Genomic DNA, 17029 nt, shown 5'->3' on the forward strand with positions numbered 1-17029 from the left:
GGGTCTTTGAGAATTATGCAGTTTATTATTTATTCTCTAGGTTTAGCTGTGAAAAAGATCTCACTTGTCTAATTTATATGAGAGTAACGCTGCTTGTCTCCCCACTGGCTTTGATCTGTAACAAACATGTTACTTGGGTACTCTACAGTGCACACATGCTAATCTTAATAAATGAAAAGGAAATTCAAATGGATTCTGAGAACGGCGACATTCTTCAGACAGACGCTTGTAACTTTCCTTTAAAACTTATTTACATTTTTTTAATGGCAATAATGTTACAAGTAAGTTTCTCTCAATTACAGTGGGAGATGAAGCGCTGCCACCTGCTGCTACAATACTGCAAAAACAGATTTGAGACTTCAGATCCACTATTCATAATGGTATAAATACACTGGAGTCGACATTTTTTAAAGCATTAAGAATTATGGGGACACAAGTCCCACTCAAAGTAGAAAAATACTAATAACGTTCTAGTGTTTTGCATGCTCAGAAGCATTAATGGACTGCAAAGTAGAGTGGTAACTGAAAATGGGTGTCGGCGTCAACTAATGGAGCCAAAATTTGGTAAGGATGGAATCAAATCAAAAGAAATATTTAAAAAAAAATAATATTTCTTTTATTTCCTGGGCCAGCAGTTTCCAAGATAAAATGCAAGCACTGGAAGAAAGTGTCAAAAATACAAGCACTTAAGGTTTAATAAAAGGAGATTTTAAAAAAATCTTACCTTATCATTTAAGATTTAATAAAATACAAGCACTTAAGATTTAATGGCAGTAGATTTAGGAGGCTGCTAAAAATTATCATGCCCCATTATCATGTCCACAATTAGAACATTTTGAGATTATTCATTTTTGCTGGGGGGAAAAAGCAGGTGAAAATATTTCTTGTTTGTCCATGTCTGAAAATCTACATATAATCACACACACATATTTCTGTGCACATGCACCAATCAGTTTAACTGCATTTCCAAATGGTGGAAAACTAGTTAAATTGCCAGTCGCTGTAATTAGTAACACAGAAACAAATACATCTGTTTTTTCCCACTGCTGCCTATGGCATTGCTTTGGAGCCCAGTCCTTTGGTATCTATTGCTGAAGGAAGTCTGACCGAGTGCTGACTGTCCACCTGGCCATTGCAGTGGGAAGCAGCACAGGTATTGCCTGGGATACCCCCTGCTAAAGGAATCCAGCTGACCAAGGCCAGATCTCTACTGGGCAACTGCTAGGAAGGAGGACTTTGGGGTGTGCTACACTACCCACATAACCTGTGTCTTTTGAGTCACTAGCTAAGATTCCCTTCTGACCAGAACAGATACGTTTGCTATCTGGGGATATCTCACTGCTCTCTCAAGAAGCCCAAAGCAATCTTCCCTGCAGCTTCATCCCACAAGAGAGCAGCACCAGTTAGTCTGAGCGCACCACTGAATTGCAAGTCACGTGTTCACTGAAATGACTATTTCAAGGACTTCATTAGATCTAAACAGTCTAAGCTAGTTGGGAGAGAGGGAGGAGCTAGTCAACTGACGCTCAGGCGGAAAAGCAATAATTGCCACATGTTGATAAATGCGGTATCCGTTGAAGGGAAACAGCCACTCTTCAAGCCTCTCACTAATTTGCTCAAAACAAAACTTCAAAATACCATAACAGCTGAAATGCCATCAAGTCTGATCCCCTCGCACTTGCTGCAGAGGCTGCTGCCCACTGCATCCTGCAAGCTGTGCTGTGCACTGGAAAAAGGCCTTCCTTTAGATGCAGAGCAGCAATGTAAAATGTATTTACAATAAAAATGACACTCAAGCAAGGAAATTGTTTTCAATGCAATTAAATAATACATCCCAGGATTTCATTCCGAGGATTGTAGAACAAAATCCTCTGTGTTATTTTAATCACTGGACATACAGACATAGGCGACTGGTGCCTCCTGAGTCAAAGCTGTCAGCAGCGGGGGCAGAGCTGGCATGCACCTGCAGACTCCACCGGCGGCGTCAGTGGCAGGGGCGGAGCTGGCGAGCATCCGCAGATGCCACTGCTGGCATTGGCAGCAAGGACAACCGGTGGGGGGGGGGGCACGTTGAGCACCTGCAGATACCGCTGGCAGTAGCAGGGATGGTCCTGTCAGGGGGGGCACATACCCCACCCGTGTCCACCCTACCAGTCGCCTATGCATACAGAATCACAGTGCAGTGGCACCTCTGTTATAAGATAATCAAGCAACAAAATTATGACTAATGTTGGTTGTTTTAAGAAAAGCAAGCCATGATGGTGGCTTCTGAAATGTCACTTGTAATATGAATGAGAGACATTTTGCTACACTTTAATCAGTTGTGGGACAGAGGACTCTCTTCAGTATGAGACACTTAATTCTCAATTGGGTGTCACTCTAACAGGGATGGTCCATCTAGGCCAAGAGCTTTCTCTCTTCACTTTGGATGCAGCAACCTCCTCTATCAATCCCCTACGAAAGAAAGGAGCACTAGCTGCTGGGACAAAATACACTTTTGCTCCCCATCTAGTAGCTTGTACTCCAAGACCAGTCAGATTCCTTTTCACTCCACAGCAGGGACAGATAAACCAAGACTGGCTTCTCCCCACCGCAGTAGTGGCAATTGCTTTTCAGCTTGAGCTTGCACTGAAAGATGCTGATAGCAGACAACAGGTGCAGCTGAACCAATGCTGAATGCTGTTTATCTCCAAGCACAGGCTGTGCGCTGCACCATTTTAAAAACTAGTTAAAACCTGCTGCCTGAAAGGTGATAACTATAGTCCAAAGGGTTTTACATGGTGGAATCCTATTAGAGGAGAGTGATGTTTCCCTACAAAAGAAGTAAGTTTCAGGATACAAGAGGGAATGCACTGAAATGTATAATGCAAGACAGGACTTGTATTCTACTTCGCTATAAAAGATCTTCACTATATAAACTGATTCTGGAGCCTAGAGGATTTTGACCAGTATGAAGAAGCAGCGAATCTTGGACTCCATTTCTTCTACTGGATGTGCATAGTCAAGTTACTTGCCAAGCAGCCGGAGGTGGGAATAGAGGAGTACTCTGTCCTGAAAGAGTAGTCACGCAGCATTGAGTACATGACTGGTAACTGGACCTAGGAATCACTGAATCTCTACAGTGCTGCACCCAGAATTATTATAATCATTGTAAGAGGAAAAAATCCTATTAAAGTTGTGCCTCCCCCTGGCATTTTTTAAAACCAGTTTAATGATAACAACGTACCATTAAGATGACCCTCAGGTCACATAGAGGCATAATACGCTACCTATTTCCTGATATAAAAAAACAGAAAGGAATGAGACGAATGAACAGATTTTGGTCAAAATCTATAGAAGTGGCTACTGACTTGGGTACCTCAATCTTCAAGTGTCCAACTTGACCACCCATTTTTGAAAATTGGTTACTTTAGCCTTGATTCTTTCTCTCTTTACATAATGCAAATCAAGAGACCTACACTGAAGTCAACCAGTAATATGAATGCAAGGCTGTGATTTGGGAAAGCAGTATGTAAGCATGCTTACTCAGTGTCCTGAATAGTGTCAGACTTAAATACATTCTTCTGTACTTTCTGTTACCAGGTCCTAAGCTCAATGTACATGAACACAGAACCAGGCCATTTACATTTTACATTGGTGCATTTTCAGATCTCATTATAGACAATTGCAGTTTATGTAATCTCAATACTACAGCATTTATTCTCCATGTAATGACAGTGGCACTAAGTTATTTCAAACAAAAGAGAATTAAGAAACTAATTTTAAGATAAAAGAGACTAGAGAACTTCCCTGTAGAAACAGTGTAAAACTCAATTCTGGGTGATGAGACGAGGAGACTGATAAAAGAAGAGATGTCATGGGGGTCAAAAACAAAGTATATATGCTTATGAATACTTTGCCTATAGTTACAGAAAAGAGTACAGTGCTCCAGTTTTCAGACAACTTATTCAAAACGTAACAGGATTTTCAATCTCTACCTCAAACACTTGCTGGTGGGAGACCTGCAGAGGCCTTGCTCAAATGAATACCACATTCTTAAGCAAGAGAAAGGAGAACCAGTGGTAATACTTCAAAGAAACAAATGGAAGCAAACCAAGGACACCACGTTAATCTGAATTACATGAGCAATTACAGCTGTATGTCTTGAATAATCCATGGCTGCAGGTATGGCTACGTGATGCCTGCAGCGTGCCAGCAGATCTCATGCAAAAAGCATGCCTCATCTATTTAGCCTCAGCTCAGGAGGCCATCCTGCCTCTTATTATGAGTTGAAACTCAGAGATGATAATATAGCTTGTCACAAATCAGCCATTATTTCCATTGTCTCTGAAGCTAACGCCAATGAACTGGTCATCTGGTTATCCCATCATTTCTTTGAGATACGTGGCTTAACAGTCCTATCAACCTGTAAAAGGCATGTAATTGCCGCAGGAAAAATCTACAGCAGGGCTTGAAATCCCACTTTTAAGGCTTTAGCTTTAGGAGTCACATCGCTTTCCAACTGCTCTGCAGTGAAGAAGAAGAGAGATGTTAGCTCAAGTTTGCGCAGTAGAGTGAGGGATATATTTGCTTGGTTAGTGAAGAACTGTGCTCTCTGCTGTAAAGATGATGCATTCATGCAGCACCAATTATAAGGTGTTGCATTATAGATTACCTCAAACATCTGCTCATTATATAGACACATTTTTCCCACAAAATGTTACATGTAAAGTATAAAATGTTAAGAGAGACCTAAACCTCTCCAGTCTCTGTCTCATGCAAGTGTCTGACAACTAGTCAGAGATGAAGACAGACTGAATTGGCGTATTCTAGGAACCTGAAAATCCATCTGTTACAAAAACAGCAGTGACAGACATTTTGCTTAGGAGCCTGATTAAACTTATTTCACTGTAGGCTCATCAGGGTTTGATATATCTGGACCACAACCAATTCACGGTTTTTGGGCAGCGCACAGCTAGAATCATTATCGGTTTATCTAGTTGGGAATTAACCATGACAGTCTTATATGGAGTACGCACTGTGCACATTGTACGTATTGATAGTCAGCTTCAGAGAGAGGTTTGCAGAGGTGCCATTTTAATCAGCATCTAATTATCCAGATCATTGAGACCTGCTCACTCTCTCTCTCTTCTTTTTTTGGACACTTTTACCATCAGTAGAGCTCAAAAGTAAAACTAAGCTCCAGAAGACTCCCATGAAGGGCACGTTTGTTATTATTTTGTAAGATCCTTCCACTTTTATCTAACTTGATTTAATAACATGTCTCCATCCATAATATCTGGGCACCCAATCCAACCCAGGCACCCTTAAACACTTCTCTTGTCCTTCAAGAATGGGGCATCTTAAAAAAAAAACAAACTAACAACTACTCAGTATTTAAAAAACAACAGTGACAAAATCTCCCAGAATACTCAAGACAAGACCTCCTGAAGGCTGGAGGAAATCAAAATGGTTAAAACTCTTTAGAACTGGAAATTAAATGGTAACTATAGCACCCTGTTTTGTTGAGATTCCACCAGAATCTGCAAGCTGAGTGGAAACAGATGGAGTTCCTGCGGAGCTGGAAGGGATCCAAGGAATACCTAGAGCATTTATACACGTACCTTTTCGTTCTGTGACGCACCACAGGTCCACCACTTCGGAGCAGCCTCTATTAATTGTGTCTGCTCTGCATGCTAACTGACATGCACTGCACTCTGACGCATGCAGCTGTATAAGCAGCAAAATGCATGTCAGAGCACAGAAAATGGCGGCAGCGCGCTTTTGAACTAAAGCATCCGCTATGTATTTTAGTTCCAAATCACGCTGCTGCCATTTTCTCAGCACGGACGTGCATTTCACCGCTTATACAACTGCAAGACACGCAGTGCTTGCATGTGTAAAAATGCCCCTGGATACCACAGGGAGTGATAGTGGTTATCTGAAGCTTTGTTCTTGTTTCACAGCATTAATGAAACAAAGGAATTGGTAAGGACCATTCTACTACCAGAGGGCTCCATCTTTCAAAGAAGACATAAAACAAAGGTCTAAATTCAAGTAACTGCTCTGCTTACTTATCATTCCTTCTGAAATTTCAGCTGAATAAGTTACTAAGGGAGGATTTAGGCGCCTACAAATTAAATGCCATAAGCTTAACAGGTCCTGTCCTGTCTGGAATCCAGAAACCTGAGTTAGGGTCCCAGGCTCTTTCTACTTTGCTTGGAGAGAGTTAGGAACCACAGAAGGGAGATGCAAAATAGGCAGCACTCTGAGAGGTATGCTGCAGAGTGAGTCATTAGGACATGTTGAACATGGGGGTCAAGACCTTATGCATTTTATCCCATGGTTGATTTGTGTAAAAAGATCAAACAGTCCTTGAATGCCTGGAGACCCTTAAAAGAGTCCTAATCAAGAAGCTAGAGTCATGCTTCTGCTTGCTCCCTTCTTGTTGGTGCAATGAAAATTGGTATCTCTTTCCTGCAAGGAAAAATCAACTAAGGAAGGAGGAAGTTGTTCTGTCTAGGAATGGTCTGCTGCTTAGGGCCCACCACTGGGAGGTAGGATGTGTGGATTTTAATGTCTTGAGGAACAGAACCTGGATCTCTTCTGGGCAAGTGATCTGACCACTGCACTATTCCTTAAAAGAGTAGAACCCCCCCCACCACTACCTCACTATCTTTTCTGAAGGAAAGCAGGAGCCACCTCTGCATTGTGTGTGTGGAGCCTGACCTACCAGGAGTGATGTGAGAATGTCACTCTTACAGGAGACAGGATGAGGAACATCTACTTTCCATGTCCCAGTCAGGCTTAGGCCTGAAGTAGGCACTAACCAGCTCTGTGAGGACCCCTGGCATGTGCAAAAGCAGAACTTTAGATGCCTGGGAAATTTTAAGGTCAAAACCAGAATCATGTCTCTGTTTTTGGTTAGATGTGAGCAAGGGTTTTTTAGGATTGTAATTTTGGATTTAGGCACCCAAATCCCTCCTAAATCCCACATTAGGCATTTAAATCCTTTTGTGGATGTGAGCTGTAGTTCTTGCATTAAACTGCTGGGCACATTAATACTACTGTTGACTATGAACAGCTGTGGCATTCCATGCAAGAGGTGGCTGCAGTCCAGTAGTGGATGCCTTACAGGGATGCTATTACTTACAAGGCCAAATTAATCTCTGATATATATAACACCACAGAGTGCAGTGTGGTAATGAAGATAAAGTCATAATTATCTCCTCTTTCTACCACTCAAGAAGCAGGGAGGATGAGGTAAGGTGGATTTCAATGCAGTTACCGGCTCAAATTCAAACCTGGTGTTGAACCTGGGGTTGAACTTGAGCTGTTAACTGGAGGTAAGACCCAGGTTACCTCTTCTTTGCTGAATTTATTTGCAGTGGGATGGGAGGAGGAGAAGGAGGAGTGCATTGTGCAAGCAGCAGTAACTGATGGCATAATGCCACAGCAAGCTGGGAACGATATACCTTGAGCAGAGCATGCTGCCCAGCAGCACATGCGGTGACTACAGAAGAAGTGTAGTACATGCTCCTCAGCTGAGATCTGTAGCCACCTGTAACTCAGTGCACAGGGGTTTAAAAGACCATAGCTTTCAACTTATTCAGATATGTCCTCTCCGTCTGATACATAAGGGGTCACCGGCATTTCAAATATAGTCACCCCTTGAGCAGGAATTTTCAGCATCCCTTTTTACCCTCCAATAATCACAAGTACATAATATGAAAGTGTCTTAGTGACAATAAACTAGAGACAATCCTTCAACAAATGCACTGCAGGTGACAGATGCAGCAGGCTACCTTGTCAAGCCAGAAGTCAGGCCAGGACACTTACTCAATTTCTCTAGGATCTCCTCATCTGTCATCTTAGATTTTTTTCTTTGCCGGTCTGTGTTCCTGTACAACGTGTTTGTGTTCGAGTTCTCAGGCTGGGGGGTGGTAGCTTCTTTAGCTGGTGCTGGTGCAGCAACAGGTTCGATTACAGAGCGCGTGTAGATCTGAGGCAGAAAATGATTTTTCAGTCAGAAAGGCAGGTAGGGAGACACCAGGGATCATGCGCTAAGGGTTTTTGTTATCTTACAAATCTGCAAAAACAACCCAAATCATATTCCTTTCCTTATTTCATCAATCACATATTATATTAAGGTGTTTAGGTTTGATTGTGTGTTTCACAAAACCTGGATAAGGAAAGTTAAGTCAGTTTTATTCCTGTTTATGGGCATTTTCCTGTTTCAGGTTCTGTGTGCTGCTTGCTATTCTGTATTTCAAGCACAGAGGACACAGACCTTCTTACAGTCTGGTTAGGCCCTCAAGGCAGACTCTAAAATTGACAAGTAGGGCTCTGCATTCATTGTGACTAAGTAATTCAGGAGCAAAAATGCTCAATTTACACAAGCAGCCTAAGTACAGAGAATCAAGCCTGGCTCTTCCTGGCTCAGAGGTCAACATCTGCAACAAAAGAATTTTCCATTTGGAACTTAGTTAAAAATTCAACTGATGATGCATAAGGCAGGAGAGATTCCTTCTCACCTCCCAGAAGCTGTGATGGCTCCAGAGAAAACACTGTGGAATAACAAGTGGTGAAAACCTTTGAGCACTTCTACTTGTGTACCGACGTGCTCTGATTAGAACATGTCGGAGCAGACTGGATTAATCGAGCCTGCTGGAGCTTTCTAATCAAAAGGCTCCAGCACGCTGAATGGTCTTGTGCATTCAGCATCTCACATCTCAAACTGGTAGTAGGGATACTTCAACTAAAGCTCGTCAAACGAACTTTAGTTAAAGTGCCCTTGCAGCTATTTTGAGATGTAGGACACTGAATACATGAGATGCTGCAGGCGTTTTAATGAGAGCGCCATCCTCCCCCCATCCCACAGCACGTGTATAGACATCCTTTGTTTTTAACCAGTTAAATCAGGAGATGGATCTCTAAATAATACACAGGGTGTGCAGCTGGTATTTTAATACAGTCTTGTCTGACTATGACAGTCATTTAAATTGGCCCAAGAAATCACTATCAAGTATGCCAATCCCCGCATCCTGTGGGTTCAATGTACTGCCTCGGTAGTACTTCCAGCTTTAGGTAGTTGAGATTAGGAACTAAACACGGTCCTTCAGGGAAGTACCCAGCAGTACTCTAAATTTAATCTAGGTCTTGTATAAATTATTTCTGGCTAAACTCTAAAATCTTTATCCAAGCAAAAATCTTCCAGATTCAAAGTCTATTTACCTAAGCTAAAAAAAAAAAAAAAAAAAAAAAAAAAATCAAAGAAGGAATTCATGATTTGGTTGAATCTGCCAGCATCTAATCCTAGATCCTTGTTCCTTGTGAATGGGAATAAGTTGTACTACCAAGATAGTTAATACTACTCAAAAGAGCCTTTTGCTCTTCTTCAGGGGAAGAAAGCCATTAAAAAAAGTAAAAGACATGCAGACATGAATATTTTGATTTGGAGCCATTTTGGTCTCATCCACAAAAACCAAGCGTTTTAAAGAAGCTAGTCTATTATATTGGGTCTTAGAACCTGTAGAATGATGTAATGACCCATTAGATCGGGGGTGGGCAAAGTGGAGCGCAAGCAGCGGACTGCAGCGCTGCCCTGGCTCCAGACTATGCAGTCATCACCATAAGATCCCAGCCCAAGCCCCAGAGCAGCTCCCCGCCAGCTGCATGCACTGCCCCCATGCTTTCATGGCCCCGCTTCTGCTGGGGTCTCCACAGAAACCAGATGCAGTGATGCAGGCAAGGGCTGCTGGGAAATGTAGTCCAGCTGCTGGCCAGATCTGCCCACCCTTGCATTAAATCATAATCCTGCCTGAACTACAGATCTATCCAATCTGTGATGGAAGACTCTGTAGTAAGAATATGAAATCTTACAGATTTTAAGCTTGCAGCAAACAGTTCCATAAATGCCTGGTAGGAGCAATGCACCAGGATCCAGTGCCACGACAACAGCAAAGCTAACATCTGCCTAACCCAACCACAAGAAACGGGCTGGTGTGGCAGCACTGGATAGGGCTGGTTTATATTTTCTGGGTGGTTTGTATTTTCATTATCTGCAGCAGTTCATTTTGCCATGACCACTTCCAATGCTACCTTTATTACTGTCATAATGGGGACCATATCTTAACAGACACGTTATCTTATCCTATGAGCCTCTTTTCTTTGATTTGTCATCATATCACCTTCTACTCCCTGTCATAATTGTCTACCATCCTGCATCAAATACAGCAACTGCTTGCATCGGAAGCCAGTATGAGGAAAACCCGTATTTTTAATCGCTCATTTTGTCTTGTTAGAAGAAGGAATCACACCATTTCCTCTCTCCCTTTAGTTCTCTGTCTCATTACATCTGTTCTCTCTCATGCTTTCTCTTTTAATTTCTGCTGGAAGCAAAGTGGAAAGAAAGTGCTGTCTAAGCCTTCTTTCCACTGCCCACTAGTATGTGCTCGATGGACTGTAACTTGAGCTTTGGGCTATCATATATGTTAACATAATATATATATGCATGCATACATATGAGATGTATATATATTGAAACATATTTTTAAAGTAAGTGGCTAATTTAAATTCTTTATGGAGAAAGAGAACCTCAAAACATGCACATTTGATTGCACATTAATGTACAGTAACTACTGGTTTAACAGGAAAAATATCAGGTTTAAGTGATAAGCTTCAGAGGGAAATTCCCATTTTCTGCAGGCTCATGTGAAGTAAGAGTCCTCTTTGGGATACTAACCCTTGCGTCTTCATCCAAGGGATTCTGCGCATGTTCCTATTACAAACGGTGTTATCTCTGAGTTACACCATGTGGCATATCGTCAAAGCTGCTAGGGACTTACTGATTTTGTATGCTCAGGTCGTGGTGCAATAACAGGTGGAGGCTCATTATCATCTTCCTCCTCTTCATCTTCTTCATCTTCTTCTTCTGAAACTGGAGGGGCTAATGGAGGTTCTGATGCAGTTTTTGTGCTCTGTGGAAAAAGAACAGTAGCATAAATGACTGTTCATTTTATTGGTTCAAAGACAGAATACGGAAGGCTTGGTACTACCTTATAGTGTAAATCTTACCCTGACAGAATTAAGTGTTTCGTACATACATGCATTTGTAGAAACCTTAGTTAGTTATCTAAAGCATAGTACCTTTGTTTTATAAATGCATGTACTGCTAATTCATCTTGGAGTTTTTAGTTTTTGCCTTTTATTTATTGATGGTCTGCCTTAGTAAACTGCTACATTTGGACTACTGAACTGTATCCAGGGCTGCATTACTAGGGCAATAAATTAAATAAAAGCATATAAATCACTCACCTACACCTTTAGTGAAAGATTAATTTCACAAAGAACAGTACTTGAATGTATGCTGGAGTTAGAAGTCACCTCTAGTTGACGGTTAATTGCTTTGGCATTGTGTTCCAAGAAATGGTAGCAGTTAATTAAGCTAACAGGTCTACCTGTTGGGCTAATTAATGCACTTGAAAGCTCAAAGGCTCCTTCCTTAAAGTCTACCAGGGAATTGTGTATTACTGAGAAATGCATTCTTTTTTTCCCCATTATTTTACCCTTGGGAGAATTACTATTACTAATTTTTTCAATGTCATGTTTTCCTGTTTAGCAGTTCCTTTTCATTGTCATCATCGACTTCATCTAATAACATTATTTTATTGCTGTTTCAATTTGCCAGGTGATTAGTTTAACAATATCATCAAGTTAATGGGGATGCTGTTCCTTTAAGTCCAGCCACCATGAATGGGGAGGTGATAATCACACTAGCCAGAATTTGCTAGTGAAGGAGTGGAGTGGTAAAATTTATCTTTACTAAATATTTTACAGAGGTTTTAAGAGAGAAGGAACTCAGAGTATGTTCTGTCATTAGCAAGGCAGGTGCTCAAGCTACATAAAAGTATCTAGCCTGAATAATCATTTTATGCATTATATCTAAGATGGCCACTGGACACAGTATATAGTAACAGAAACAGAAGGGCCAGAAGATAGTATTTGGATCATTCAATGTAAATTTCTGTATTTTGCAACATAGCTTAATATCTCATTCCTCCTACTGCCTTCAAACTTTTGTTTTTAAACACACACACACACACACACACATATATATATATACACACACACACGTATATATAGATGGACAGACAGATTTCTCTCCCTACAAAGAGCAATTCTATCATACAACAGTTAAAAGGGACCTGTAGCAAAAGTTACAAAGACACCAGGATTTCAGAATTACAGACTGGAAATCCAAATACTGTGGCAAAGCTGCACTTGCTACTTAAAACATCATCATCCAAATCTGAACAGTTTCCTATTTACTAGTACTGCACTGGGATTCAAAACAGAAACTTTTGAAAAAAAACCACACAATATAATATAGTATAGTATGTTTTGTGATGCCATAAGAGTTCATACTTATATTTCACTTTTCCAGGGTCAATGTGATAGCACTAGAATTGTGCAGCTATAGTACATATAATATACTGACTATCTAAATACCAGACTTACATTACTAGGTAGAATTCAACTGGTAAGATCCCAAAGTGTTTTGTACTAGTCTAGTCCTCCCACCTCCCTTCTAGGGCAGGATTCCTTTGAATAGGTTACTCTCTTGTATGGCCATGTGTTTTGATAATCCTGCTACCAGCTGCATCCTGTAGGAATCATTCTAATATTATAAAAAACGAAGTCTGTCTGTCTGTCTGTCCGTAACATTTTATTCACCCTCTGACTGGCTGACAAACAGCCAATCAGAGTGCGAACAAGCATCCCAACAGGAGCTGGCAGCCGGTGGAGCGCCACCATGATGGTGGGGACACAGGGACAGAAGGGGGGAGAGGGGGTCGAGGCCATCTCTGGTGGCCTCGCCCGCCCTGCCCTGCATGGAACGGGGGGACGAGGCTGGCAGCGCTGGCCTCGCCCCCTCTGCCCTGCTGCCTGCAGGTGACAAGGATGGAGCAGAGGGTGGGGGCTAGGCTACCAAAGCTGTCCTCACCCCCCCCCCCCACACACACACACACACACTCCCTCACTCCTTATCTCCTGCCACAGAGGGCTGCCTTTCCCCCTGGCTCGGGCTTGGGCCTCCCCTCTCCTCTCAGCCTGGACCCACTCCTCCCCCTCCTCCCCTCTGTCGGGTCTGAGTCTGCTACTTCCGTTCCCCTGCTGGGTCAGCCTGGGCCCGCTGCTCCCCACACCATGGTGGGCTGGCTTCTCCCCACCCTTAGGCCTGGTCCTCCCATGCACTAGGCCCAAGCCCACTCCTCCCTTCCCCCTGCCACTGCGGGCTCCATACCCACATGCTCCCTCCCCACCTCCGGGTCACTCCTGACAGGCAATTGGCTAGTACATCAACAGTTCTCAATGGATCTATAATGATTGCACGTACCTCACTGGAAAACTATACCACTAATATACCTGCGTATTTGAGGTTTTCTTGTAGAAATATATTTTATAATGAAAGTAGCCCCAACTTGAAAACTTCCTTGTGAATATTTATTATAGACAGTCTCTACTGTGCAATCAAGAACATAAAATTAAGTACTTAACACTTCAAAATAAAGGCTAACTCCCTATTCAATCATTCAGTATTTAATGTACTAACATTAACACTGATAAATTTGGTCAATATTAATGTGGATGTCGTAAGTACATCTTTGGGATTTCCATTGTAATTCAGCATTAATTATAATGGAACATTATTTAAAACATTCTTATAAATGGTTCCAGTGAGTTGCACATCAATTATAGCTTCATTTATATGCAGTCTTATAACCAAACGAATCAAAGAAAGAACAAAGTTCAACATTTATTCAAGATGCCTTTTACAAAGTTAGAAAAATTTCATTAAAATGTGTTAGTTTGCCTGTAATGTTCTTTGTATTGAATTATACAATCCACAAAAGGCTGGGAATCATAAGCAATTCTCTGTCAACAAACTCAGACTGTCATCTGTTTAAAAGGTAGTGACAGAAAATTAAGAATACCCAATGGTGTTTCAATACTGCTGTTGCAAAGACACACATGACTTCTCTCAGGAGTGGAGCCTGACTTTCTTAATACCAGATACGGCTTATTCCGCCGCCATTCACCCGAACACTGTAAATGAAAATATACTGTTATTTTTACACTCACCGAAGGATGGGCTGCTATGTATCCATGGGCGCTCTTATCTGAAAGGTGCAAGGGGAAATTAACCAGACGCTTGTCATCACAACGCTTGTTCGGAGGAATCCGGGACACGCGCATTCCAAACAACATCAGGTTTCATTCACAACCCCACTTCGGTAGAAACGGCTACTTAATAAAAATGAACTCCCCAGAATGAAGACGCTACAAAGGCTACCTCAGAGGTACCTTTCTTTCTCCCATCTTTCAGGGTCAAGCTCCTTATAAGATAGCACATGACCCAAAATTCTGGATTAAATCTTTCCTGCCCAGAGCAGGGGGGCAGGACCCGATGATCTCACGAGGTCCCTTCCAACCTAAACTTCTGTGATTCTGTAAATGCAATTCACATATTCATACACAACACTTATCTCTTCGGCAGCTCAGTAGTCAGACACTTTTGATAATTACTAAACTATTTTCTTTAAATTGAAAGATACATCCAACAACATTACTCCATAACCTGCTGCTCTTGTGTTCCACCACTTAATCCAAAAACAGACTACACTGATTCATCTTGCCTCATGACCTAGGGGCTGCGAGGTGATAAGGACACAATGAGGAACCACCTGTATGGAGGAAGCAAGATAAATGTAGACAAAATGTTTGACCACCAGTACTTGAGGCTTCAGAAAGAAAGCATTGGTGGCTTTTCTCTTCAGTCACTCAATGCCCATATTTAGTTCTGGAAAAAAAAGCTAGCAAAAACAAGTAGCATTTCCAATTAATCTTCCTTGTTTGCAACTACATCTCTGGGGAAAATGTAGCATTTAATTCAAGGGCTTTTGATCTTTCCTTGTGATCAGAATGGCATTCAGGTCCCTCCAGTTTCACTTCAAGGACATTCCACATTTACTTGTTTGGGCCTGACTCTCAGGGGGTTTCTTTGCACAGCACAATTTTGACTCACCTCCTGAAGTAAAGCTCATATATTTCTGGTTGTTAACTGTCTCTTTGGAATCATAAAATTTGAGGACATCTAGAACAGCTTGTGGATTCTTCTTCTGCTCTAGTTTGGTTATGTTGGAGGTCTGTAGTAGCCTGGCCCACTGCTCTGGGATTCCCTGTGGATGCCAAGTGGGAAGAACATTGATTTAAAATACTCAGTAGCCACAGTTGGTATAGTTCCTTACCAAGAATCCATGCTACCTGTAAGATTACTTTCAGAAACTTTGATTGACGCTTTACATTTAAAAATTAGAAACATATACTGTAGATGCAATCATTCTCTTCTCTATCAAAATATAGAGCTAAAACCAGGATCCAACTTTAAAAAAGAAAAAGAAAGTTATGACTGTGACAGGAAAAAAAGTGCATGAAACTCATCTTTAAATCAACCCTGCTCTTCCATGGAATAATGATTTAAGGCTTAGCTTGTTTTCCTGGTGATTTGGTGCAGACATAACAAAACTACTCTAGGTTTGTGGACAACACAGTGTATTTTAGGAGCTTTACACTGGATTTGCAATGCTTAATAATGGAAAAAATACATTCATGGAATCATAATTGATGTTCTGATTCAAAGATGAACCTCATCCCTGATACGTCACAATATTACATCAGGGGGCATGGTTTCTAGTTTGGAGGAGAGGGCTGGCCATTTGCAAGTAGTGGTCAAAATTGTAACACTGAGTTGTAACACAGCTGGTGCTAAGGAAGTCTCTTTTTTGAGCCCCTAAAGCTTTCTATTTTTGCTATTAACACTTCTAGGAGGTAGGGACTCAAAAAATAGGCTAGAACTGCCAAAGCCTTGCACGACTTTTCAATCATCTTACAAGCGACGGTGGCACTGGAGAATTGGTCCAATCACTGAAAGCCACAGATTTGCATCGAAATTTGATTTCAGAGAATTTGTTTTAAACATCCAGTATAATTTCCTAAATTTCAGAACCTACGATTTTCCCCTTTTACTGCACAGCCAACATCTACCAGCGAATTGGAGGACTTACTGAATTAGAGGACTACACCTGAAGTGCATTTAAGCATACCCTTGGTACCACCCCAATCTAGACATTTTACATGGCGTCTTCCTAAGAAGCTCTCGGCAAAACAATGTGTGATATGGGCCTCCAGAGTTTGGGATTAATGACAAAAAGTGGGATAAGCCAAGCAACAAATCTACTGCACACACATGAACCTGCTGCTGCAGTGCTATGACATCTCAAAGAAGCACTTTGATGCAAGCTTCTTTTGGGCCTGTGACGCACCTCTGGGAGCTTCCCTGTGCACATCTGTGAGCCATAGAGATCTGGCTGTAATGGACGTAAATAAAGAAAGAAAAGAAAGTTAAAACAGAATGTGGGACAACTTAGAAGGTGGTAAGGAGGTGAAACCGATGGGCCGAAATGGGGAAAAACCCCATCTAAAATGGGAGAGTTATGAGGTAGGTACCAAATAGATTAGGTGGTGGACAGGCTACAGGAAGACAGATTTAGGAAAACAGAAAAACCACGTTTGTTCCAAAGTTTGGAAGCATCATTCCCTTTTTTTCTTTTCTTATTTTTTTAACCAGTTTTTCTCTCCCTTGTAAAAATGTATTACTGAGGATTAATGGCAAGTAACTGGAAAAATTAGTGTCCCATAAAAAAATGTTTTTATTTTGTTTTTCTATAATCAGGTAAGCAATTTTCAATGGCTCCCTGCAATTTTTTCTATTACTTCTCCAGCCCTGAGTCCACAGTTGGCCACTGCACAGATGAATAAAATGCAACTGAGAAAGGAGTGGTCAAATCCAGATTTCAAGTTAGGAGATCATATATTGCTGTAATCCAAGTAACATATATGTGCTAGAGTGAAAATCCTGGTCTACTCTAGAAAAAGATAGTCTTAAATGACTAATGCGCAACTTCTTTGGATCTAAAGCCATGACTTT

The 17029-nt window shown here is 41.4% G+C and overlaps 1 protein-coding gene across 1 annotated transcript in view; it reads right to left on the reverse strand.

Moving 5' to 3' along the window:
• The window catches only part of PAK3 (p21 (RAC1) activated kinase 3), a 111315-nt gene that overhangs the window by 28302 nt on the left and 65984 nt on the right, over positions 1-17029 (reverse strand). The window contains exons 4-7 of the mRNA XM_019487819.2: positions 15068-15221; positions 14125-14162; positions 10827-10958; positions 7819-7981 (exon numbers count right to left, since the gene is read on the reverse strand). Coding sequence (XP_019343364.1) covers positions 7819-7981; positions 10827-10958; positions 14125-14162; positions 15068-15221 — 487 coding nt within the window. The remainder of the gene's footprint in view (positions 1-7818; positions 7982-10826; positions 10959-14124; positions 14163-15067; positions 15222-17029) is intronic.

The sequence above is a fragment of the Alligator mississippiensis genome, chromosome 8 (genome assembly GCF_030867095.1).
Source record: "Alligator mississippiensis isolate rAllMis1 chromosome 8, rAllMis1, whole genome shotgun sequence".
In the NCBI taxonomy this organism is placed as follows: domain Eukaryota; kingdom Metazoa; phylum Chordata; order Crocodylia; family Alligatoridae; genus Alligator; species Alligator mississippiensis.